The sequence below is a fragment of the Myotis yumanensis genome, unplaced genomic scaffold, assembly GCF_028538775.1.
Source record: "Myotis yumanensis isolate MYYU_CA2020_CCGP unplaced genomic scaffold, mMyoYum1.0.hap1 SCAF_5, whole genome shotgun sequence".
Lineage (NCBI taxonomy): Eukaryota > Metazoa > Chordata > Mammalia > Chiroptera > Vespertilionidae > Myotis > Myotis yumanensis.
In genome coordinates this window covers 55,050,548-55,076,261 of record NW_027223756.1, presented here as the reverse complement: position 1 = coordinate 55,076,261, position 25,714 = coordinate 55,050,548, and the positions used below count along the sequence as shown (strand labels likewise).

General features: G+C 36.5%; 1 protein-coding gene across 4 annotated transcripts in view; it reads left to right on the top strand.

Moving 5' to 3' along the window:
• The window catches only part of LRBA (LPS responsive beige-like anchor protein), a 554,804-nt gene that overhangs the window by 409,687 nt on the left and 119,403 nt on the right, over nt 1–25,714 (top strand). For all 4 annotated transcript variants that reach the window (XM_070415300.1, XM_070415301.1, XM_070415299.1 and 1 more), the window contains 2 exons: nt 13,322–13,462; nt 14,438–14,557. In XM_070415300.1, the coding sequence (XP_070271401.1) occupies nt 13,322–13,462; nt 14,438–14,557 (261 nt within the window). The remainder of the gene's footprint in view (nt 1–13,321; nt 13,463–14,437; nt 14,558–25,714) is intronic.

Genomic DNA, 25,714 nt, shown 5'->3' with positions numbered 1-25,714 from the left:
TTTTTATAGAGAGTTAAGTGCAGTAGGTTTCTATATATACTTGTATGTGTCAACTTTTCATTCTTGTATTTTCCTGTGATACTCAACACTTACATGAATATGTACTATGCTTTTCACAGTGAGTAGTATAGTAACTTTTATTCCACATGTGCACATTCCTATCCAGTTCTTTCTTTTAAATGTTTTTATTGATTTTAGAGAGGAAGGGAGAGGGAGAGAGATAAAAACATCAATGATGTGAGAGAATCATTGTTTGGCTGCCTTCTGCACACCCCGCACTGGGGATTGAGCCTGCAACTTGGGCATGTGCCCTTGACTAGAATCAAACCCAGGACCCTTCAGTCCACAGGCTATGCTCTATCCACTGAGCAGACCGGCTAGGGCTCCTGTTCAATTCTTTATTCTCAAAGCCATTTATTTGAATGAGCATACTTAGTCAACATTAACACCTGTTTTAGTGCCTTATCTATATTGAATAAATGTGTTTATTCATATAATTGATTATTAAATATTTACTGAGCACCTTTTGTGGATGTTATTCTAAGAACTGTACCAGAAATCGAAGTGAATTAAATAATCCCCACTTTTAAAGAGTTTTATAACTGAATGTATTTTATATATGACCCATTTATAGGGAAATAATTTAATTAGAAACTTTTTATTTCTATATGACTTTATTTTAAACTGTCCCATTTTCAGAAGAGGAATTTTTTTAAATGAGTCCACTATTTATAATGTAAACTAAGTTTTTGAAAGTAGAAAAAGGGAAAATTCTGAAAACAAAAACCATAGTTATCATTGGCCCACTATGTAAACTAGAATAGACAATTAAATAGTTACCCTTTTTTTAAAATATAGGAAGAAAAATAAGTAGAATTTTATTGAGAAATATATTCTGTTAAACTACGTAAAATTATTTACTTTAAAAATGTGTTTTCCTGTATAATTAAAATATAAAACAACCACAAAAACAAATGATTGATTAGGTTAGTGATTTTCAACCTTTTTCAACTAATGGCACACATGAACTAATTACTAAAATTCTGCAGCACACCAAAATATATATTTTTTGCTGTTCTCATAAAAAAAAAGTAGGTATAATTTTGATTGATTAAAAAATAGTAATTACCTACCCTTTATGCTCCAACATTACTTTTTTAAAAACTGGGTATCGATCCTATCTACTAATAGACAAACATGGTAATTAACCATACCTCCGCTACGATTCCCATTTGCTAATCAGGGCGATATGCAAATTAACTGCCAACCAAGATGGCGGCCGGCAGCCACGCAGCTGAAGCGAACATGAGGCTTGGTTGCCCTGGCGATGGAGGAAACCAAGATTCCCCGCCTGCCGCGGCCGGGCTCTGAGCTGCACTCTAAGCAACTATGTTGCAATTATAGAAGCTAAACAAACCCCAGGTACCTGCTTTCAGCCAGCCAGCCTCCGAGCTGGAGCCGCAACAATGTTTCAATTACAGAAGAGTAAATAAATCCCAGAATAAAAAAAAAAAAAAAAAAAAGAGAGACTGGGAGCTTCAGTTGCAGGCTTGGCCTGCCTGAAAACAGCCCTCAGCCCCTCATCCAGACTGGCCAGGCACCCCAGTGAGGACTCCCACCCTAAAGGGGGTGTGTCCAGCCTGAAAACAGCCCTCAGCCCCTCATCCAGGCTGGCCAGGCACCCCAGTGGAAACCCCCACCCTGAAGGGGGTGCGGGCAGCCTGAAAACAGCTCTCAGCCCCTCATCCAGACTGGCCAGGCACCCCAGTGGGGACCCCCACCCTGAAGTGGGTGCGGGCAGCCTGAAAACAGCCATCAGCCCCTCATCCAGGTGGCCAGGCACCCCGGTGGGGACCCCCATCATGAAGGGGGTGTGACCAGCTGCAAACAGCCATCAGCCTGTCATCCAGGCTGGCCAGGCACCCAAGCAGGACCCCTACCCTGATCCGGATCACCCTTCAGGGCAAACCAGCCGGCCCCCACCCGTGCACCAGGCCTCTATCCTATATAGTAAAAGGGTAATATGCAAACTGACCCTAACAGCAGAAAGACTGGGAGTGACTGGCCACTATGACACACACTGACCACTAGGGGCAGACGCTCAATGCAGGAGCTGCCCTCTGGTGGTCAGTGAGCTCCCACATGGAGGAGCTCTGCTCAGCCACAAGCCAGGATGATGGCTGCCAGTATAGCGGTGGTGGTGGGAGCCTCTCCTGCCTCCTCTGCAGCGCTAAGGTTGTCTGACTGCAGCTTAGGTCTGCTCCCCACTGGCAAGTGGACATCCCCCGAGGGCTGCCGGGCTGCCAGAGGGATATCTGATTGCCAGCTTAGGCCCAATCCTCTGGGGAGCAGGCCTTAGCCAGCAGATGGTCATTCCCCGAGGGGTCCCAGACTGTGAGAGGGCACAGGCCAGGCTGAGGGACACCCTCCCCCGCCCCAAGTGCACAAATTTTTGTGCACCGGGCCTCAAGTACTTGTATAATACAATAAGGATTTCCTGTACCAAGATTTAATCAATCAGACCCAAACTTATTAGAGAGGTCATTAGAAAGGGCCCAAGTCCTATATGATTAGGGTCCTTATGAGAAGCTTAAAAACACCAGGTTAAAGACAGACATCAAAGAAGAGAACACTCTGTGGTGATAGACACAGAAATTTGAGTTATGTTGCCATAAGCCAAGGAATACCTGTGTTACAAGAAGCTGGAAGAAGCAAGGAAAGATCTTTCCCTAGAGGCTTCTAAGAGAGCATGGCTCTGCAAACACCTTAATTTTTGATTTCTAACTTTCAGAACTCTGAGACAGTATTTATTGTTTAAGCTGCCCAGTTTATGTTACTTTGCTACAGGAGCCCTAGGAAACTAATACAGTACATACACATTTTGATTTATGTTTTATTTATAAATGAATATCTTGCTCATTGTGTAGTGCCCCTCTCTATTCCTGGTAATACTCCATGTTCTGAAGTTTACCTTTTCAGATAGCAAATAGCCATTTTGATTATTACTTGCAGTATATTTTTCGTCATTTTTAAAAAACCTATGACTTTATATTTAAAATTTATTTTTTTGTGGACAGCATACAATAGAGTCTTGCTTTTATAGCCAATCTGATAATCTCTGTATTTTATTAATTGGGTTTGAGACCACTTATATTTAATGTAATTTTTATATAGTCAGTTTAATTGTACCATCTTGTTGTTTTTCAGTCCTCACATCAGTACCTTGTCTCCCTTTACCTGCCTTCTTTTAGATTAAATGTTTTTATGATTCCATTTTATCTGCACTATGGCTTATTACTTATGGTTTATTATATATACACTAGAAGCCCGATGCACGAAGATCGTGCAATAGGCCTTCCTTCCCCAGGCTGCTGGCACTGGTTTTCCTCTGGCACCCAGGACCCAGGGCTTTGGTCTGGCTGCAGCGGAGAAGCCAAGCCTCGAGGCCTGGGTCCTGGGTGCCAAGCCTCTTCAGTCTTCAGTCTTCAGTCTTCACTCCGGCCGGAGCCTTCAGTCTTTGCTCCCCGCCTGCATATGCAAATTAACCGCCATCTTTGTTGGTTAATTTGCATAGTTGCTCTGATTGGCTGGTGGGCGTAGTGGAGTGACACCAATTTGCACGTTTCTCTTTTATTAGTGTAGATAATTTAGTGGTTTATTGTTTGAAATATACACTTTTAACTTATGACAGTCTATTTTCAAATTATATAATACAACTGCATGTTTAGTTTTCAAACCTCATCACAGTATCCTCTTATTCTCTCTATTCCAGCCTTTGGAGCTATTGTTCTCATTTTTCAGATAATTATTCTCTAAACTCGATACATTGTTACTAGTTTTGCTTCCATCTTTTAAAGCAATAGAAATAAGAAAAAAATGTTTTATGTTTACCCTGAGTGTTACCCTGTCTGATAATCTTTATTTCTTTGTATGGATATATATTTCAGTCTCTTCTATTTATTCTAAAATATTTAATATTTCTTGAAGTGCATGTCTTCTAGCAATTAATTGTTTCAATTTTATTTTAATCTCAAAGTATTTCACATTGATTTTAAACAATATTTTCACCGGGTACAGAACTCTAGATTGACAGGTATTGGGGAGAGCATTAATACTTTTAAGGTGACTTTTTACTGTCTTCTGGCTGGCCTAGTTACTGATGAAAGTTTGTATTATTATAATTTTGTTCCTTTCTGTTTAATAATGTTTACTTGTTTTTCTTTACTCTGACTTTAAGACTTGTTTTTTGTTTTTGTTTTTGTTTTTTAAATACATTTTATTGATTTTTTACAGAGAAGAAGGGAGAGGGATAGAGAATTAGAAACATTGATGAGAGAGATCGATCACCTGCCTCCTGCACGCCCCCACTGGGGATGTGCCCGCAACCAAGGCACATGCCCCTGACCGGAATCGAACCTGGGACCCTTCAGTCCACAGGCCGATGCTCTATCCACTGAGCCAAACCGGTTCGGCAAGACTTGTTTATCTTTGATTTTCAGCTCTATGATCTCTCTTCTTCGTTTGTTTGTTTTGTTTTCCTGCTTTGAGTTTTTAGAGTTTCTTGAATCTGTAGTTTATTTCTTGTTATTAATTTTGAAAATTACTTATTCATTGCTTAGATATTTTTTTTGCTCCTTTATATCTTTCCTCCCTCTGAGACTCCAAGTACACCTATATTAGACTCTCTGATTTTGTCCCATAGCTCTTGATTACTCAATCCTGTTTGTGTTTTCATTTATCTTCTTCATTTTGGATCATTTCTATTAACCTACCTTCAGAATTGATTATTATTTACTTAGCTGTGTCCAGTCTGAGCAGACTAAGCTCATCAAAAGAATTCTTCACCTCTGATAACTTATTTCAAGCATTTATATTAGATTCTTTTTCTATAGTTGTCAGTTCTGCTGAAATTTCCCACCTGTTTATAAAAGTTTTCCACCCTTCCACTAGTTCTTTTAGTTTATGAATTACAGTTATTTTAAATAATCTGTCAGGTACTTCTAACCATCTGTATTATTTCCAAGACTAATTTGTTTGATTGCTTTATCTGTTCATAATGTGTCATTATTTTTCCATAATATTCTAAGTGTCTCATAGTTTTTGGTTGAATGCCAGCAGAGATATGATATGAATACTATTTTATGCCTAGAAATGGGGGTGCCTCCTCTTATGTCAGGCAGTTTGTGTCGGGAGTTCAGTCAAACTAGTCAATAGATGAGCTTGGTTGAGTTTGTTATTGTCATTATTACATTCTGTGCAACACAGACTTCCAATTCCTCCTTTTGAGTTTGTACTTCAGGAGGGCCCTGCGGTGCTGTTCCTGTGCCACAGAGAAGTTTTTCTTTCTCTTTCTTGCTTTTTTCTAGGAGTAGATTGCCATTGTCATTCATTGTAAAGCTTGTGGTAGAGGTAAGGCAACTTTTCCTATCTGTTATGATGTGGGTTTTTTTTTCTTTTTTTCTTATTTTCTCAATGTATATGAGCTGCTCAGCTAGTTTCTGGATTTCTTTCAGAGGGAATTGTTCCATATATAGATATAGGTTAGGTTTCTCTTAGGAGGACACCGTCTTGGACTGGAACTTCTGATTTTAATGGTCTTATATGATTCTGTTTACAAATGAATAGGTTTTGATATATCAGCTTTGGGTGTCTTGGTTGTTTATCATTTTCATAATTATTTCTAAAACTTTTTTTTCCAGTTTCCCTTGCATTGTTAAGATTGCCTTTGGGGTTATGCTAGCATTTAGCTCAACACTGGCATTGGATTAAGAGATTATTTTAATCCATTTATGTAGCTGTCTCAAATTTAGATAAAAACCTATAGTAAATATCACTTAATATGAACCATAGGCGAATAATAAGTATAAAGGCATTGCTATTAAATCTACCAACATGAGCATTTGAAATGATTTAGATTCTACATAGGCACAATAAGTAAAATGAAATACTTTCTTTTCCGCAAGATGTGTTTGTTAAATTGAAATAGTATAGTGAGTGTATGTTTAATGCTACTTGCAAGAAAGTGTGTTTTCAGAGGATTAGAAACTGCTCTGGTACTGAGAACAAAAGTGCTTATTTGTTAACTCTAAAAGCCACACTGGTGTGCCAGTGGAATTTTTTTCTTGACAATATTACATAAAATGGAGAGTGCATGAGGAAAAGTACCAATCCATTTCAGCCATATAGAGCATTTGACAAAATACCTTAAAAGCCAAGGTTGCGTAAAAATGCTGATCAGGCTATTTGTTGCAATTGCCATTTAGATAAAAGAGCTGTTACAACTGACACAAAATAGTTGCTGTACCTCCTAACAGTGGCAACATTGCTTAAATGACAGAGGCTCTTTCTTTATTTTCTTCTCTTGCGGGAGTAGGAGAGAAAGGCAGGTGGTGGAGATGCACAGAATAAAATTCATTTGGGTTCGTGGATGGGGGTATACATATTTAAAAGTTTAGAGGAATGTAAAGCAATACACTTTGATGACAATACTTATCTTTTTTTTAATAAAAGCTGTTTTTGCCATGCATAATTTTGTTGTCCCAAGACAAAATACCCATATTCCTAATTATAAAACCTCCACTAAGTGATATTCACATAAAAAACGTAAATTGTATTTTTTTAAAGACAATCTAAACCTCCCATGAAAGGATTCTAATGGCCTTACAGATTTGGCACCAGTGTTTTCATCAAGCTACACAACCCAGATCATTTTAGGATTTATAGTCAATTTAGTTAGAGTTTGCTCTGGATCTTGTCCCTGTCACCAACTTGGTAACCAACCAACAATAGTCATCTAACTTCTCCCAGACTCATTTTTTTTTCAGTGGTAATTTGGGAATGCTAATAGGTGTGTATATTTAAAGATTGTTGTGAATGTAATGATAAAATTTATATGAGACTTGAGGACCATCGCTTATATCCAATAAATAGTAGCATTGGCATTAAACAGAATGGCCCCTTTAATCTGCATATCATAGTTATTTCCTGTAATCTTTTAAAACCAAATTGTTACCATCTTTTATGATGTCACATTTCCTGGTAGTTCACCCTCTTTCATTTTCGAAGTTAGATGAAACTAACATTTAATCTGACATTTTTATAACAAAAACCTTTTTAATTCGTATAGCATTGAGTCAACCACTTTTTCTTTTCTTTCCCCCCTGTCCCCTAGTTTTTAGCAGTGGCTCTCTTTCAACATCTATAGACCTTCCCTCTTCCAGGAAAGAATAAAATAATGTATGACCTCTTTTGTCCATGACCTCATAAATGCTGTAGGATGGACTTTATATGTAATCAGAAAATTAAAGGATGTTTCCAATTTCCTAATCATACCAAATGAAGATGACATTGGCAGATGGCTTTAGGCCAGTCATCAAGATCCTAAAGTAGCCATGCTCTTTTGTTTGCCTTTCCTGAGCCCCTTTTGACATCTCTCCTATACTCCTATATACACACAAAATGTATCTTTATGATACACTTTCCCTTAGCATTTACAAAGGCCCTATTTCTGAGTTTTTATGCTCCAGAATGATTTACTTATTTGTTTGCTTATTTTCTTTCTTCCTTTCATCTTCTCATCTTCTGCTTCTCATGCTCATGTTAGGGTTCATTGATTTTCTAAAGAAAGCCTTCATAGAAAAATGTAAAAACCTCTTTGCAGACTTGGATTTTAAAAGAGAAGTTTGTTAACTCAAGCAAATTTCTGCTCTGTAAAATTACTCAGATTTCTTGTCAATTCCCTATAATTTCCTTACTCTAAGTAACTGTAATCATGGTCCAGCAGTTGGAATTTTTCACGTCTGCAAGGTTGGTATAAAATGGAACAATTGACACATAAATCTCAAAAGGAAGAAGGAATTATGGTGACAGTGATGATATCAATTACAACATTAATAGCAATTGTACTTATTGAGGACCTTCTTTGTGCCAGTATTGCTTCTTAACCCTTTACATGTATTATTAGCCTTTAAATCAATCCATTAAATAAATATCATTTCAAATTGGGTAAGAAATGGGGAATTTGTTGAAATTAGGAAGAACAATTTGTAATACAACAGTTTTAGATGTATAAAATGGCCCAAAGACCAGATTTTGAGAACTAGGTTTTTGTTTCTCGGATTTATATTGATTTTCAGCCATATTACTCAATATACTTCTTGTCTTCATTATTAAAATAGTGATATCTAGCTAACATATTTGTTGTAAGAATGCATAATAATGTTTTATAAATTGTAAAATGTAAGTTGGGGATATTATTCTTAATTATATAACTTCAGGTGAGATTTCCTGAAATTTTAAAAAAGAAAAACTTCGAATGTATCAATATAAAAGCCTTTTCTTTTTACCACTAACTTTTGCTAGTGATTATATGAGAGTCTGTTGTGTGTCCTTGAAGGGGTCTGTAAATCCAAAACTATTTTTTTTAATTAATGTAGTAGAAGATGATTGCAGCGTACTTGACATTTAATATAATTTCATAGTAAAATTTGGGGGGCCTTTGGACTTTTGTAAGGTAATTTTGGTTTTGCTTATATTCTTGAGGTAAGTGTTTTTGGGGGACTATTGTGTACTACTAGGCTTCTGACATATAATGCACTGTATAAGTACTATATGTACCAATGGAGGATTATGATGTTTTATTACATTCTTTTCTAATAGATTCCACTGATCTCATCAGGCTTGTTTAATGGATTTTAAAAAATATTCTATTTTTTAAAATCTTTATTGTTAAGAGTATTAGAGATACCCCCCTTTGTTTTCCCCATTGCCCCTCTCCACTTGGTTCCCGCCCCAAGACTTCAACACCCTATTGTCTATGTCCATAGATAGTGCATACAAGTTCTTTGGTTAATCTCTTCCTTTGCCTCCTACCCCTTCCCTCTGAGATTCTTCAATCTGTTCCATATTTCCATGCCTCTGATTCTATTTTATTCATCAGTTTATTTTTTTCATTAGATTTCTTTTTCGTTTATTTTGATTTTTAGATTCAATTGTTGATAGATAAATATTTATTGCCATTTTATTGTTCATTTTTTTCGTCTTCCTCCTCCTCCTCTCCCCCTCCTCCACCCCCTCCTTCTCCTTCTCTTCCTTCTCCTTCTAAAGAATACCCTTCAACATTTCATGTAATACTGGTTTGATGGTGATGAACTCCTTTAGCGTTTCTTGTCTGTGAAGCTCTTTATCTGACCTTCAATTCTAAATGATAGATTTGCTGGATAGAGTAATTTTGGTTATAGGTCCTTGCTTTTCATCACTGAACATTTCTTGCCACTCCCTTCTGGCCTGCAAAGTTTCTGTTGAGAAATCAGCTGATAGTCATATGGGCACTCCCTTATAGGTAACTAATTGTTTTTCTCTTGCTGCTTTCAAGATTCTCTCTTTGTTTTTAACTCTTGGCATTTTAATTATGATGTGCTATGGTGTGGGCCTCTTTGGGTTCCTCTTTTTTGGGACTCTCTGTGCTTCCTGGATTTGTATGTCTATTTCTTTCACCAGGTAGGGGAAGTTTTCTGTCATTATTTCTTCAAATAGGTTTTCAATATCTTGCTTTCTCTCTTTACCTTCTGGCCATTCAAATGTTGGTATGCTTGAAGTTGTTTCAGAGGCTCCTTACACTATCTTCATATTTTTGGATTATTTTTTTCTTTTTGCTCTTCTGATGGGGTGTTTTTGCTTCCTCATATTCCATATTATCTAACTGAATTATTCAGTTAGTGTTTGCTTAATTTCTGACTGGTCCTTAAGTCAAATAAACTGAAAAATAATTACTACTAATAATTTGCTATGTGGCAGGCACTGAGCTGGGCACTTTACATGCAATATTTTTGTTATCCTAATAATTAGAAAAATTGCTTCTCAAAAAAGGTAGTAAGGTATTTTAATTGTAATACTCTTAAAAACCTGATTTAGGAAGTTTTTTTTAAACATCTGGTTCTAAAAGGTATCGTTACCATATCTCAAACATAATACTTATCACTCTACCACAGTTGGCAGTTTTGCTATTTGTGAGATTAAAATATACTAGGTACAGTGATTTTTTTGTTGTTGCTATTTCTACATTTTTAAGAGTTTTGGTGCTCTATTTTCTTTGTCTTGGTTTACTATAATCCAAGTTACTTTCATTTTCTTAAATGTAATGTTTGTGTTGGTAGTCCTTATACTTTAATTTTTAAATAATATTATTTCGAGGTTTTTTATTATTTTGTAGATTTAAAAAATCTTATATAACTCTTTTTGTTAGTTTCATGTAATGTTTATAATTTTTTTTTATATTCTAGGGTTATTTATGTTTATGTCATTAGGAACTTGAATTATACCGCTCTAATCAATTCTTAATTTTTGTTGATTTTTTTTCCGGAAGTTGTTATCGTTTTAAATGACCAATATTTTTGCTCTTTTTCCTTTAATCAATTTGCTGATTTTAAAAAATCTTTAGCCAAGCTTTTACAGTTGAATTGTACAAAGAGCTCCCTACAGAATGATAGTGCTCCACATTTTTCTGAATTGTACTCTATTGATACTCGTGATATACTGTATAAGAGTAGCTCTCAGCATTTAATTTTACTTCTTTTGTAGAAATAAACATCTTGAAATGCTGATTTAGACAATGTTTTAAAAATGCTATGATGCACTTTGGTATGTGACAGACTCTTGCTTAGTTAAATGTTTTGCTGCATTATAACATAGTTGGATTCAGCTCATCTTTTAAAGCAGTTGTCAGAAAAATATGGGCCAGCATGGTAGAATGTATTAGCTCAATACATTGTCTCCATTTTATTATGAAGCTGCTGAGGAAGCTGTGATATACAGCACTGTCATTACAGATCTATTGTTAAGACGGTTCCACAGCCTTCTTTGTACCACCATTAATTTATAGCAGTAAACAATATGTAGCCTTCCAACTGCAGCAAAGCAGAATCTTTTAATGAGGTGGATGTTATTACCACAATAAATCAGTGCTTTCGCGTAATGTATAATTCAATGTGTGTATTCCCACTGTAACTTCTCTGAGTAAGCTGATAGTGTATCATTGTCATTGCACAGCTCCACTGGTTTGTTTTTTTTTAACCTTCTTTTATTTGGGGACTTCTTTTTTATATGCTTGCAAATAAATGTGGTGTGTCTTGATAGCTGTCCTGGAGCAGGCTTCAGAAACCAACTGTAACAATAACAGCTAGAATCAATACTGTGGGTTCTACCTATATGGATCTCTGCGCAATGCCGTTTTTTTTAGATGCTAGTGAAATCAATCTTAATTGGTTTTAGCATTATATTCAAGAAACGTGATTCTATAACTATTGATTTTGGGGGTGCACTCATTTGGAGAGTAATAAAAATGGGAGCAGATAAAGTGAATACTTAATATGCTGCAAAACCATACAAAAGGAGCATTGATTCTATTTTTAATTCACATAATTTGTCTTCGAATGATTTTATTTCTTTTTTCCTTTTGCATAGCTCAGTCCTTAGGGACAACAACTAAAATTCATTTAAAGGCATTCAAAATTGGTTCTGTAACAAAGATTTCTTGGAGTCAGTTTCATTCTTAACTGGCATAAATTTAGTAAATCAGATATGATTCTTTTGTGCAGAAACTAATGCTTTAAAAGGTGGCATTTTAACTTAGTATACTGTATACTGATTTAAAATACTAATCAGCTAAAGACTTAAAAAATTGCTTGTAACATAAAACAGTCGCTTAAAATACAATGTGGATTAGAATCTTTTAAAGCTATTGAAAGAGAATGGTACTAAAAATAAATAGAAGCTTTGAAAAAAATAGTTAACTTATAAAAGATAGCTAAACTGATGATTTAAAAATGTTGCTTAAAATCCTATATTAACATGAAAAACAGTTTAAAAACTAATTTAACATTGCTTTATATTCAATAGAATCTTTCTGAATACATCTATTTTTAAACTAATATAAAAATTTATTTTAATATTTCCCCCATTAATAATCAGATACTTTCTTTCTCTTATAACTGAGGAGTGACTAATTCATAGGTCTTCATCATTAAAGAAAGTGATTTGATTTAAAAAAATAAACAATAGGTGTTTTCTAAAGGTCAGAATGATTTATTAGAATGAATTATTACTTAAAGCAATTGATCTTAACATCATTTCAGCCCTTAGACCCCTTTGAAAATCTTGAGAACACTATGTATATTTTTCTTAAGAAAATGTACATGTGCATAATCACACAAAATTTTGCATACTGTTTAGTGGAGTTCGTGTGTCCCCTGAATAACAGCAGCAGCAATAATAACAACATAAGCTAACATTTATAAAGCTTCTTATCTTATGCCAAGCAATGTGCTGGCTCATTACAGGCTATTATTTTATTCAAACTTTACTCCAGTTCTAAAGATAATCTCAAAAATAATAGGTAGCATTCATTAGATGTTGTCATGCATGGTTTGTAGGACTTTACCTATACTGACTCATCAAAATTTTTTTTTTTAATCCTCACCAAAGGATATGTTTTTTTGTTGATTTTGGTGAGAGAAGAAGGGGTCAGAGAGCTAGAGAAACATTGATTTGTTGCTTACTGCAAGTATCCCAACTGGGGATTGAACCCACAGCTTTGGTATGTGCCCTGACCGGGAATTAAACCCACCACCTTTTGGTGCACAGGGCAACGCTCAAGCATTGTGCTACCTGACCAGGGCTATACTGACTCATTTTATTTTCCAAAATAACCTTCTAACTTGGCACTATTATAACTCCAGTAAGCCCCTTGTAATCTGTGTATGATTCTTTCTATGTGATGTATTTTTTATATTTCATGCAGGTATATTTTCCCCTTAAGTTCTGGTTTTACTCATACTGGTAGAAATTTCTACATTTAATCCCATTTAATCTCCTTGCTCACTCTAATTTTATTCCATCCTCTTTTCAGAACCTGTTATAAATTAATCCTCTACCTTCAAGATTCTGTTTCTGGTTGTTTCCTCTAATTAACTAATTAGAATTTTATAGGTGCTTTCCAAAATATTATATACCTAATATTTACTTCATGTAATTGTCTTTTTAAAAATGCTTTTTATGGGCTGATTAAAGACACTTATTCAACAGAAACTAGACTTATTGAGAAATGACAGGTTTCTCCACTCACTTATATGTGTATGTTTAACCTGCATTGAAAATGTTTATTTTTCCATCTACTGTCAGAATGTAGCAGTCTGTTTTAATTTAAATAATACACATAGTTTTTAATTCACTTTCATACTTGCTAATAGGACAACATTTTGAAGAGTCAAAGTGATAAACAACGCTTACATTTGTGTTCTTATTTGTTTTTCCTCCGCATTGGCAGCCAGTAGGAGCTTTGAATCCAAAAAGAGCAGCGTTCTTTGCAGAGCGTTATGAATCATGGGAAGATGATCAAGTTCCAAAGTTCCACTATGGTACTCATTACTCAACTGCAAGTTTTGTTCTTGCATGGCTGCTAAGAATAGTAAGTTCAATTTGAATAATAAACCTTGAATACATAAATTCATGTTGTGGAGAATATGCAGTGATTAAAAATCATCAGCATCTTTTTTGAATGCTAATTTTTTTTCAGTGATTAAGGTTCTAGTTGTAAGTCTGTATCCCACTTGGTATGTATTACTGTAGAATTGCCTTAAAAATGTTTCACCTCTGTGTGAATTTTTCCCTTAAATTTGCCTCTTCAAATGGTAGATATCTTACCAGATTCTAGATTGTATCATAGATTATATTCAAATGTTGTTTTTAAAAGTAAATACAATTTAATTAACATAGACATATTTTTTGGAATTTCATTTGCCCCAAATGGAATAAGGTATATTTGTAAGTTACACCAAGGCTGCCTTGTATTGATAATATATTGGTTAAACAAGAAATATTTCTGTAAAATTGAAAGGTGATTCATCTACTAGAAAGTAATTTCTTTGGGAAAGCATTAGCAGCACATCATTAATTAAAGCTTGTTAGAAGGGTACAGGCAGACATAAATCCTAGAAGTAATTTATAGTGCTTAGCTAATTTCAAGCAGTTATCCACTAATATGTGTTTAAATGTTCTTTAACTAAGAGGAGGCTTTTAAATCTTCCAAACATTTTTCTTTTCTTAATCATAAATTAAATATTGAGCCATAACAATAGGAAAATTACATATTGGACAATTTCCCTGTACTATGAAGAAAATACCATCTAATTTATGTCTGAATGTTATTAATAAATTGTTCTTGGAAAAAAGAGTGTTTAAAACATGTTGCACATGCCAAATTTTGGGAATAAGTCTTCGGAAAGAGAAGTAATTTGAGGACATTAATGTAATAATTTAGGTATACTTCCCATTGGATGCCTATTACTAGCTAATGTATATTAGTCATTAGAATATTTAGATGTAAAGATTTATAAAACCACATTTTTATGCATGATGGATTTTTTCAATTGCTTATTTTTAGGAACCCTTCACAACTTATTTCCTAAATTTGCAAGGAGGGAAATTTGATCATGCAGATCGAACTTTTTCATCAATTTCCAGAGCTTGGCGAAACAGTCAGCGTGATACATCTGATATTAAGGTACAGAAACATTTCATTTCAACAATTATTGCCAGTGTGTCCCTTGTTGAATGAATGTGGGCAATTTTTCTCTTGCAGTACAGTCTTTTTACTGAAGATAAGCCTCAAAGAATGAGGTCTCAGTTAAGTGGCCAAGCACCACTGTACGGAATTTGTCTCTCGCCCTTCTGTGTCTGATCTCTGCCTGTCTCTTTATCTGTATGCATGTCTGTCTCTTCTCTCTTGTCTCTTTCTTCATTTGTGGAATTGTTGTTTTCTTCCTCCTCACAGTCTTTTTTTTTTTTTTTTTTTTTTTTTTTTAGGAAGTCTATTATGGATGTAAGGCAGCTTGCTCAATGGAATTCCAAATTCAACAATAAAAAAAGATATATAGTCAGAAATATACTATGAGGAAGATCTCAGACTTTTATTTTATTTCGTTTTATTTCAAAGATCCCATGTCTCTATTCTTTTTTTTAATATATATAATATATTTTTATTGATTTCAGAGAGGAAGGGAGAGAGAGATAGAAACATCAGTGGTGAGAGAGAATCATTAATTGGCTGCCTCCTGCACCCCCCACCCTTGGGATCGAACCCACAACCTGGGTATATGGCCTGACCAGAAATCGAACCATGACCTCCTGGTTCATAGGTTGAAGCTCAACCACTGAGCCATGCCAGCCAGCCCCCATGTCTCTATTCTTAAAATAATTATCTTTGACCTGCTTCTGGTTCTAAATGCATACCTGACCCTGTTTGTTATAGGATTGCATTATTTTGAGGAGAAATAAAAGTTCTCTTATCTATATGTTCACTACTGTAAGAGACCAAAAACTTTGCATAATTAGCTAATATTACCCTTCCCAGTCTTTTGCTTGTGCCCTCAGAAGTACAGAATTTTATTTTCATAACAATAATGTCTCTTTCAGTAAAGTGTCAATGTTAGATGCTGTTGAATATAATGAGATATGTCTATGGTAGTGAAGCTCCTTATAGTCTCATAAAAAATAAAAGAATTATACATAGACTAGTGGCCTGGTGCACGAAATTCATGCATGGCGGGGGGGGGGGGGGGTGTCCTTCAGCCCAGCCTGCACCCTCTCCAATCTGAGACTCCTCAGGGGATGGTGACTGCTGGTTTAGGCCCGATCTTGGCAGTCGGACATCCCTCTAGCAATCCGGGACCGCTGGCTCCTAACCGCTCACCTGTCTGCCTGCCTGATTGCCCCTAACCACTCTGCCTGCTGGCCTGATCACCCCCAACTGCCTCCCCCTTCTGGCCTGATCACCCCTAACTGACCCACCCCTGCTGGCCTGATTGCTCCCAACCGCCCCTCCCCCGCCAGCCTACTTGCCCCAAATGCCCCCCTTGCCAGCCTGCTTGCCCCCAACTGCCACCCCCTGCCAGCCTGATCACCCCCAACTGCACCCCCCCCACACCGGCCTGCTCACCCCCAACTGCCACCCCCTGCCAGCCTGATCACCCCCAACTGCACCCCCCCCACACCGGCCTGCTCACCCCCAACTGCCCCCCCCCCATGCCGGTCTAATTGCCCTCAACTGTCCCCCCCCCCCGCCAGCCTGATCACCCCTAACCTGCTTCTGCCTCAGCCCTGCCACCATGGCTTTGTCCGGAAGGATGTCTGGAAGGTCTCCCAGTATAATTAGCATATTACCCTTTTATTAGTATAGACTATTATAGTATATGTGAGAAAATGATAAGTACCCTATGATATATATTGGGGTTCAAAAGAGAAGTTACATTACTAATGTTTATGTTACTAAAGAGTACTTAAAAGTTCAATATAATGATAATTATATTTTACTTTTTAGGTGTGGTACTTTACAGTCTGTAAAATGTATTCACATGCTTTGTCTTATTTTGAGTATATTATTGCTTATATCAAAGATATTTTAGTAAAGATTTTGTCATATGCAGAATAATCATAGATATTGGGATATCTGTAGAATTTTTTGATATCACTAATAATGTAGTATGTAATACTCTTGCAATTATATATCATACTCTTTAAGAATCATCAGAAGATCATTTTGAAATGTATGTTAGATAACAGTAAATGAGAATAACAGATTTAATAGTTGTTATTGAATTCTACTTCTAATCTCAAATTACTTAATTACTTAACTCTTTTGAGAAGTAGTCGGAGATATAGACATATGAAAACATCGATAAGTCTGACTTTTTATTAGTTTGAAGAATTAAGAATTTTTAAAACATTTAAAAGTCTTTCATTTACTAAGCATCTAATAACCACATTTTTAGATTCAATGCTAGTAGCGTAAACAAAAACAAAATTATGAATTTGAAAATTATTTTTTTCCTGCTTTGTAACAGAGAGATAGTGGATATCTTCAACTGTCTCCCTCTCTCAGTGTTAGGTTTCCTGCTTAAAGCTTCATTGGGCAGAAGGTGGCATATGATAGATCCTTGTAGTTTTATTGTCTCTTTTTCTAAATCTCAGTCTTTTTTCTCAAAATTCTTTAATTAGCACAGCACATGGTTCCGTTTTTTCTAACAGTTCTCTTAACATACCCCACCTGTAAAAATAATAGATAAATAAACTCTTGCAAAACAGCTACAACATTTTTAAAAAAAGCACTCATGAACTTCTTTACTTTTCTCCTTCCTTATTTTGCTCATTATTTTTGTTTATTCACAAATAATAAGAAATTACATCCTTCTTGCTTTCCTTTGAATGACCCATCAGACTTGAATAAAACAGACCACTTACTAGACCATACTAGACTATTAGTTCTTGCTATTGTGCTACTGCCTTTCTAGCTTTCTAGCAGTGTTCATATAGGACATCTATATGAAAAAGTGGAGAGCATGGGAAAAGTTGAATTTAAAATTCCAAGTGTCAGGTTAATTGGAGCCTGGTTGGAAGTATAGCTTCATCTTAACTACCATTTCATTGTGTTCAGAGGCACAGAAATTTTCTTCATTACTAACTTTACTGAAACTTACTTGCCCTTCTAACCAATATGAATATTCTCCTTTTCTTTTCTTTTTTTTTTTTACCATAAAACTTCTGTAGGTTAAGTAGCATATTATTGATAAGTTACCCCATTTTCTATATTAATAACCAGCAAATTTGGGTTCTACAGCTTATGTTTACATAGGCTATTAAAGAACCTCCTTTCAGTTGCTCCTTCTAAAACTAAGGAGGGTTATAATCATACCTTTTATTTTAATCTTGCCTCTTTAAAAGTGTTACATTTTAACATGTTAGAAAGCATGTCTTAAATCACTCTAACGGTGTAAACATTTTATTGAAATATAATGTATTTTAGATGGAATTATAGTAATTATAGTCTGATCTTTATTTGTATTGTCTTGGAGTTTCTAGAAACACTGAAAAAATATTACACAGTAGAGAGGGGATAGTGAAATATGAGGGTGGGTGGTGGGAATCAACTTATTGAGTGGATTCTAAATCATTATCTTGACTGATTAATATAATATATGCTCTTATGGTATTTTAAAATGTGAAATTTTATGAACAGAAGATTTATTTAAATTATTTTTTTCAGAAAACAATAATATAACATTTCTAATACTTAACTTTTTTTGTTTTGTTAATCCTCACCAGAGGATATTTTTTCCATTGAGTTTCAGAGACAGTGAAGGGGAGGGAGGAGGAGAGAGATAGAGATAGAGATAGAGAGAGAGAGAGAGAGAGAGAGAGCGAGCGCAAGAGGAACATCAGTGTGAGAGGGGCACATCGACTGGTTACCTCCCACTTGTGCCCTTGGCTGGGAATCAAATCCATAATCCTTTGGTACGTGGGCCAATGCTATAACCACTGAGAAAGATAGCCAGGGCAACTTTTTTTTGTTTGTTTGTTTCTTTGTTTTTTGTTGCTAAAGGGGGGAACTGGTACTTTAATATCTTAGAATCCCTGTTTTTTGCATCCTGCTAATACTGAGAGAATAATTTTTCTAAAAAGTAAAGTTTATACCTATGAAGTAAAGGTAAAAATATGCATTCTTTTTATTTCAGATAAGAGAGAGACCTTATTAGATTTAACTAAAAGCAGTCTTTCATTTTTAGCCTGACTTACTGTTTAAAGTTTTGGGGATCATTTGTATTTTTGTGCATTCTTCGTGGTTCCATTTAAGATGTGACCCTCAATGGTGCTTTTTATTCTGCTTGGTAAACAGTTGAGAAGCATTGCTCAATTCTCTAAGTAGGCTTACTCCACGGTCCAAATGAAATATAATGCAAACCACATAGACAATCTTAAATTTTCTTTCTTTCTTTTTTTTTTTTTTTTTTGACCTGCCACTCTCCCTGTTGCTTCCTAAGAGATTTCCACGGGGAGCCAGGGTTTGGGACTGGAACGTAGCTTTCCACACGGGACCCAAGCAGGGGCCTGTGGCGTCCCCACCGCGCGGCCTGTGGCTGTGGGGTTGCCTTTTGGCAAATCACCTGCCAAGTGGCCTGCCGATCACCCTGCCCCTCCCTCTCCCTCCATTTTCACAATCGGCCCAGAGCTGAGCTGGGGGCAGCACGTGGGGTCCACTGGGCCGTTCTCCCCACTTTGGTGCGTGTTTGAAATGGTCCAAAATGAGATCTTTTCCGAGGCTCTTCCTCCGGCTCCGGAAAGATTTCACCATCACTTTGCTCTGGCTGCCCTGCTCTGTGAAGGGGTCGACTTGCCAGCATTCCTTAGCCGTGGAACCTTTCCTCACTGCCCGGTGAGTCCATGCCATCATGCGACTTGCCAAGGCGATCTGCTAGGATTTTCATCTGCCTCGGTTGCAGGCTCCGCCGGGGCTCCTGCAGGAGGCAACCAATCGATGTGTTTCTCTCATATTGATGTTCCTCTCTGTCTTTCCCTCTCTCTTCCACTCTCCCTGTGGTGAGCCAGCATGGCCATGGCATACTCAGCCCCACGCTGGGTGCCATATGTGCTGTGCCAGCTCAGCCAGGTTCAGTGAGCCTGAGGGCGGGCAGTGAAGGATTAAGAAAAGACAGACAAGAGAGGAAAGCTGGGTCTGGGTGGGATGCTGCCCTCTCTGATGGAGAGCTAGAGACAGCACCCTTAAATTTTCTTAAAGTCACATATTAAAGAGTAAAAAAAAAAAAAAGCATGTAAATTTTAATAATATATTTAACCTGATATATCCAAAGTACTATTATCTCAACATATAACCAATGTGAAATTATAAAGTAGGTACTTTGCATTCTTTTTTTCACACTGTCTTTGAGATCAGGTGTATATCTTATATTTACACTATGTAAATATAACCACATTTCAAATATTTACTATCCACTTGCAGCTGGTGGCTGCTGTATTGGGCAGTGAAGACTTGGGGCATTGTTTCAGAATCACACCAAGGAATCACTTTTTGCTTGTGGAAAGATGGATGCCTTCATCCGTTTGTGCAACAATTTTCCTGATGTTGTATTTCATCTATATATATAAAAGCCTAAGAGATCATTATAAAAGCATTCAGTTCACCAGTCGCTATGACACGCACTAACCACCAGGGGGCAGATGCTCAAAGCAGGAGCTGCCTCTTGGTGGTCAGTGCGCTCCCACAGCCAACCTCCCGTGGCTGTTCAACCTCCCGCAGCCCCTCCCCCTGAACTGGGCTAGATGGCCCTGATGGGCTCCCATCACCAGCCAGGCCGAGGGACGAATTCGTGCACTGGGCCTCTAGTCTAAATAGAAACTGACAGGTAGTAGATATAATAGGTAGTCTTGAGGACTGGCGTAGAAAGTGCTAAAATTGGGTTGGAGAATCATCACTGTGATAAATAGTAATATTTAATTCCAACCAGGCTATCTGTTTTAAGTCTTAAAAACTCACTTAACTTTAGAAACTGAGGTGCAGAATAGATTACTGTCTTCAGCTTGAACCATTATGACTAAATTTTGTAGAACAAACCACAGACTCATAAAACTTGAATGAATTTCATGACACAATCACATCTAAATATTAGGCAAATCTCTAAGCTTTTCTAGGCAGAATTCTCATTTCAGGTACCTTTAGTGTCAATAAATTAAATCTAATGATTAAATACAAACGGACTTACTGCCATTTAAACCCTTTTTCATCTCTCCTGTGGAATGATTAACAGTCAGGCTTGGAGAGTGGAAGGAGTCATAACTGTCACCAAGGTTCATTATTTTTGAAAGGGGGCAGTAATAAATGCATCTAAAGGGGAGATTGTTGGAGACTCATATTTCTCCAGAAGCTAAGAATTTAGTACAATAATTTATTACTAAAATAACCTTTGCTAAAAATAAAATTAGAGTGAAAAGTTAGAATCTTGAGATAGCATTTAATATTTTAATTTTAATTTTGTTTATACACTATCAGGCCCTGGTTGATATAGCACCAAATAAAACATAGTCATTGCCTTGGTTGAACATTTGCACCAGAGCAGATACTGATATTAAAACCGTCTCAGCCTTTCAGTGTAATAAGGATTCTGTAGGCTCATAGGTACAGCATCTGAAACCGAGAGGAGGGAGAGGAAAGATGAAAATTGGGCTTTAAATGCTTTGGTAAAGAGGTTACTTCATCCTGAGGGCAAGAGGGAGACATCGGATGGGTGGAAGCAGAGGAGATATGAACTGAGAGATCACTGTGATTGGTGTTTAAATATGAATTATACTGTGAGCAAGAGTGAAAGCAGTTTAAAAGCTGTTAAAAGAATTAGGCCAAAGGCAGTGGAAGCTTAAACTCAGTAGTGATAATGGTACTAATAGAGAAATGTGTATGAATTTAAGACATATTTAGAAGGTTAGAATTGTTAGGATTTGGAGACTGATTTGTCTTGCCAGATGAGAGAGAAAGAGAAATTTAATTTGACCTGGGCATGTGTGTAGAGAACACAGAAGAAGAGCAAGTTTGTTAGGGCACAGGTATCTAGCTTCCTGTCTTCATAGAGAAAACTTCCTATGACAGGTGAATTAAAATCCTCCAAACACATTTAGTTAAGCCAGCATTTATTGATTATTTATCATATGCAATATATAGTAGAGAGCACTTGGGGTTAAAAAGTTAAGATAAACATAGTTCTTTACTTCACATATCTCCAGGTGAGAAAGACAGGTATACATAAAACTATTTTCGATAAAAATTAGGCAGTGATAAGTGCTATAAATAGGTAAGAACAAAATGAAATTAATTCTGACAGGGGAGAAGGGGTTGTGGATGACTTCATAGGATATGTGATATTTGAGTTGTATTTTAAAGGATGCAAGGGAATTTTAACAAACCTCTTAAATTTATGTCTTTACTTTGGACATTTCTTCTGATACCTGACTCTCTCCTTGACATCTTTATTTCAACATGTAAAATGTATCTCAGACTTAACACATTAAAACCAAATTCCTGATCTTTATTCCTTCAAACCTGCTCTTCTCACAGTGCTCCCCGTCTTAGTAAATGATTTTCCAGATGAGAGTAAAAGCTAAAGTCCTTACCAAGTAAGACCCTACACTGCCTCCTCTCCCCTCCAGAATCCTTTTACCTGTTGGCCTCTCATTATACTGTTTGCCCCTTCCTAATTCAGGCCTAGCTCAACAGGACCTCCTTGGTATTCTTCAGATACTCCAGGTATCTTCCCACCTTGGGGCCCTTGCTTTTACTTTTACTTTCACTTGAAAATTCCTCCAGAAATTCTTAATGGATTTATTTCTTCACCCCTTTGAAGATTTTGCTCAAATATCACCTTTGAGAAAAGGCCTTGTCTGTCGTCTCTATTCAAAGTTACATTATCAATGACTCACCCTGTGCACGTTTACTCACTTCCCGATTTGATTTTTCTTCACATCACCCACCATCTCATAGGCATATATTTATTTGTTTGTTTATTATGTCTTACCCTACTGAAACATTAGTTCACCAAGCAAGAATTCTGAACTGTTTTGCTTATTGGTTTTTTCCTAAAGCTTAAAATAGTGCCTGGAACATAGTAGGCACTAAATTAAATATTTATTAAATGGATACTTTGATGAAGTGTAGAAGAATATTTTAAGCAAGGAAAATAACATTAATAAAATTAGGGAAAATGCTTTGCACCTTGGAGAATGCTTTATTGGTCTGCTAATTGGTCTTATGTACTTTGATGTATAGAAAACATAAAACGAGACATACTGAAAGATAGTTGTGGTCTAATATGAAGACTCTTGGTAATATTCTAAAGATATTTAGCTTAATTCTATAAGCCAGTTAAGCAAATTTTTTCTGTAAACAGACAGATAATAACTTTTTCGATTTGAAGTCTATGCAATCTCCCACTATAGACACAGACAGTATGTAAACAAATGAGTATGAATGCTTTCCAATACAATTTTATTTATAAAAATAGGTGGCACGTCACTTTGGGCCCATGGGCTGTCATTTACCATCCCCTGCTGGTAACTGGCTCCTGTATAAAAGAAAGCACTGTGGACAAAGTGTGTAAGATAGGTCCAGGGATCGGGGAAAGAGGATGAGAGCTTGAGGCAGGGAGAAATGTCAGGAGGCCATTCCAGTCAGGTAAAAAGAAAGATGTTAAAACACATTGCGGAGGGATCACGAGAATTCTCGTATTTTCATATTACACAGTGTTTTACAAAGTATCATACTTTTAAAAAATATTAGCTTGCAAGAACATATAATAACCTCAAAATGCAATGGGTATTTAATTTTAAGGTGTGCCTTTAACATTTATATAAAACTGTTTTTGTACTCGTTCAATAGAAACTTATCTGGCCATTGGGTAAAGCTAGCAATTAAACTACTGCTCTGCAATGTGTTAAGTTCCTCAACTAGCTAACGGGATGAATTCAAGAGACAGGTTAAAAATAATTCTCCAGGACATGGCATTTGGTTGACTTCCCACTACTTTATTGAAACCAGTCTTGTCAGAGTCATTGAGGATGAACAATTTCCCTGTTGTCCAATACACATTGTCAGTTCTCATCTACTTGATCTGTCAGCATTACTGACACAATTATTTGATTTGTTTTCCTTGTAGCAGTTCTTTCACTTGGTTTCTTAAATAAGGATCCATCCTCTCCTAGCTACCTTTTTTTTTTTTAATAGATATTTTTTTATTGATTTCAGACAGGAAGGGAGAGAAAGATAGAAACATCAATGATGAGAGAGAATCATTGATCGGCTGCCTCCTGCACACCCCCATACTGGGGGTCAAGCCTGTAACCCTGGCATGTGCCCTTGACTGGAATCAAACCCTGGACCTTTCAGTTTGCAGGCTGATGCTCTATCCACTTAGCCAAACCAGGTAGGGTTCCTAGCTACCTTTTTATCCCTTTCCTAGGTCTACTGGGTTATTTTGTTTTCAGACCCTAAATCACTGGAGAACCTTACGGCTTAGTCTTTGAATCTCTTCTGCATGAACACTCACTCCCTAGTGATTGCCCCTTATCTCTTCCAGAATTCTAGATTTATACATCTAACTCAGGCATTTTTTTAATGCCCTCAAATGTCCTCTCTTCCCTCAGTGTTTGCCATCTCACTAAAAGACAGTACCATGTACTGAGTTTGCTCAGGCCTTTAGAAAGCTTAGAGTCTTTGGCTCCTCCCTTTCATACACACACCACTGCCTAGCTTCTCACCCTTCAGAATATATACAGAATCTGACCAGTTATCACCACATCCATCCCCAGGGCTGTTTCCCATGTGGTGATTTCTCTATAGGGCACAAAAAGAATAATCTTCTTGTATTATAAATCAGGTCATACTCCTCTGGTAAATCCTATGATGGCTCATCTAATAGAACCAAACTCAGGTTCTTACTTTAGCCTTGAGACCCCATATATCTGGTTGCCTCTCAGATTCTTCCTCCACTGCAGCCTCACTTGCCTTTGTTGTTGTTCCTCTTCAGAAATGCCAAGCGCACTCCTGTTTGAGTGGCATTGCATAAAATGTTCTCTATGCTTGAACCACTTTGCCTAGATGTCACCTCCCCAGAGTGGACTCACATTGAACTCCCTCTCTAAAATCATTCTCTATACCCTTACCTTGTTTTATTGTTTACACAGAGCTTTCACTCTTTGACATGATACACATATAGTGGTTTATTTATTTTACGTCTACATCACTAAGGATCTATGAAAGTGAAGACGTTTTAATTTTATCCACTTTATAACCTCGGCGTTTAGAACATGCCTTGCATTTAGTTAGAAATCAGCAAATATTGGTTGAATGAAATGAAAGAATGAGTAGATTTAAAGATGTCCAAAAAAGTGAAGTCAGTGAAAGAGCCTGGGAAAAAGAGAGAGGGCATTTGTGGAGAAAGACGAGCATGGCCACCCTAGTCAGAAGGGCACAGCAAACCCAAGTGGGTATGTGCTCCACATGGAATGGGCTACTGACAAGCTCATATTTTAGGAAGGGCTTTTCTGGCCACAAGAAAACTGAATGCTGACTGTCATCTGCTGACCAAGAAAGATAGATTGAGTTTTTACTGTTATCACTTTACAAAAGAATTCCATGTGGACATCTTGTCACTGGCCATATCTTGGATATTCAATTTAAAAACCTATCTAATAATTCATTATGGATTGTTAGTGATGAATATAAAATTTATATTAAGTTATGAAATTGGTAAGGTCAGTACAGCATATTGAATACTTATAATTAAGTAAATGGAATGCAATTAAATCCTGATATTTCTAAATATTTTAAATAAATACCCATCAGTAATATTATAATAATTAGTTTTAGCTTTAAAAATCAACCCTTAAAAGTTTTAAGTGCACACGTGTTTGTTAAGGACTACAAAATGGATATGATCATAGAATAGTTTTATTTGTGTCTTGTGAGATTTGTAAAACATGAGACCTTTGACTTGCCTTCTTCTACCTCCAAAATCCCAGGGGTCTGTAATTTGAGTTAGCTTCCTTATCCCCTATGAGGACACTGCCTACCATAATACATTCCGTGGACGCTGATAGCATCAGCATTACAGCCATCTGTAAGTAAGTGTTTAGCTACAGTTAAATGTAATTGCTGAAAATATATTTCTTGATGCATTTGTTTAAAAAATATACCCTAAACTTTGATGATTGGGTAGTTTTATTTTCTTAGTTGTTATCATTGATTCTTCCTGTTTTTCTGACATGCTAAAGGAAACTAAAATTAAACTCATTCCTTGCCATATATCCCTTGGACATTTCTGGCTCG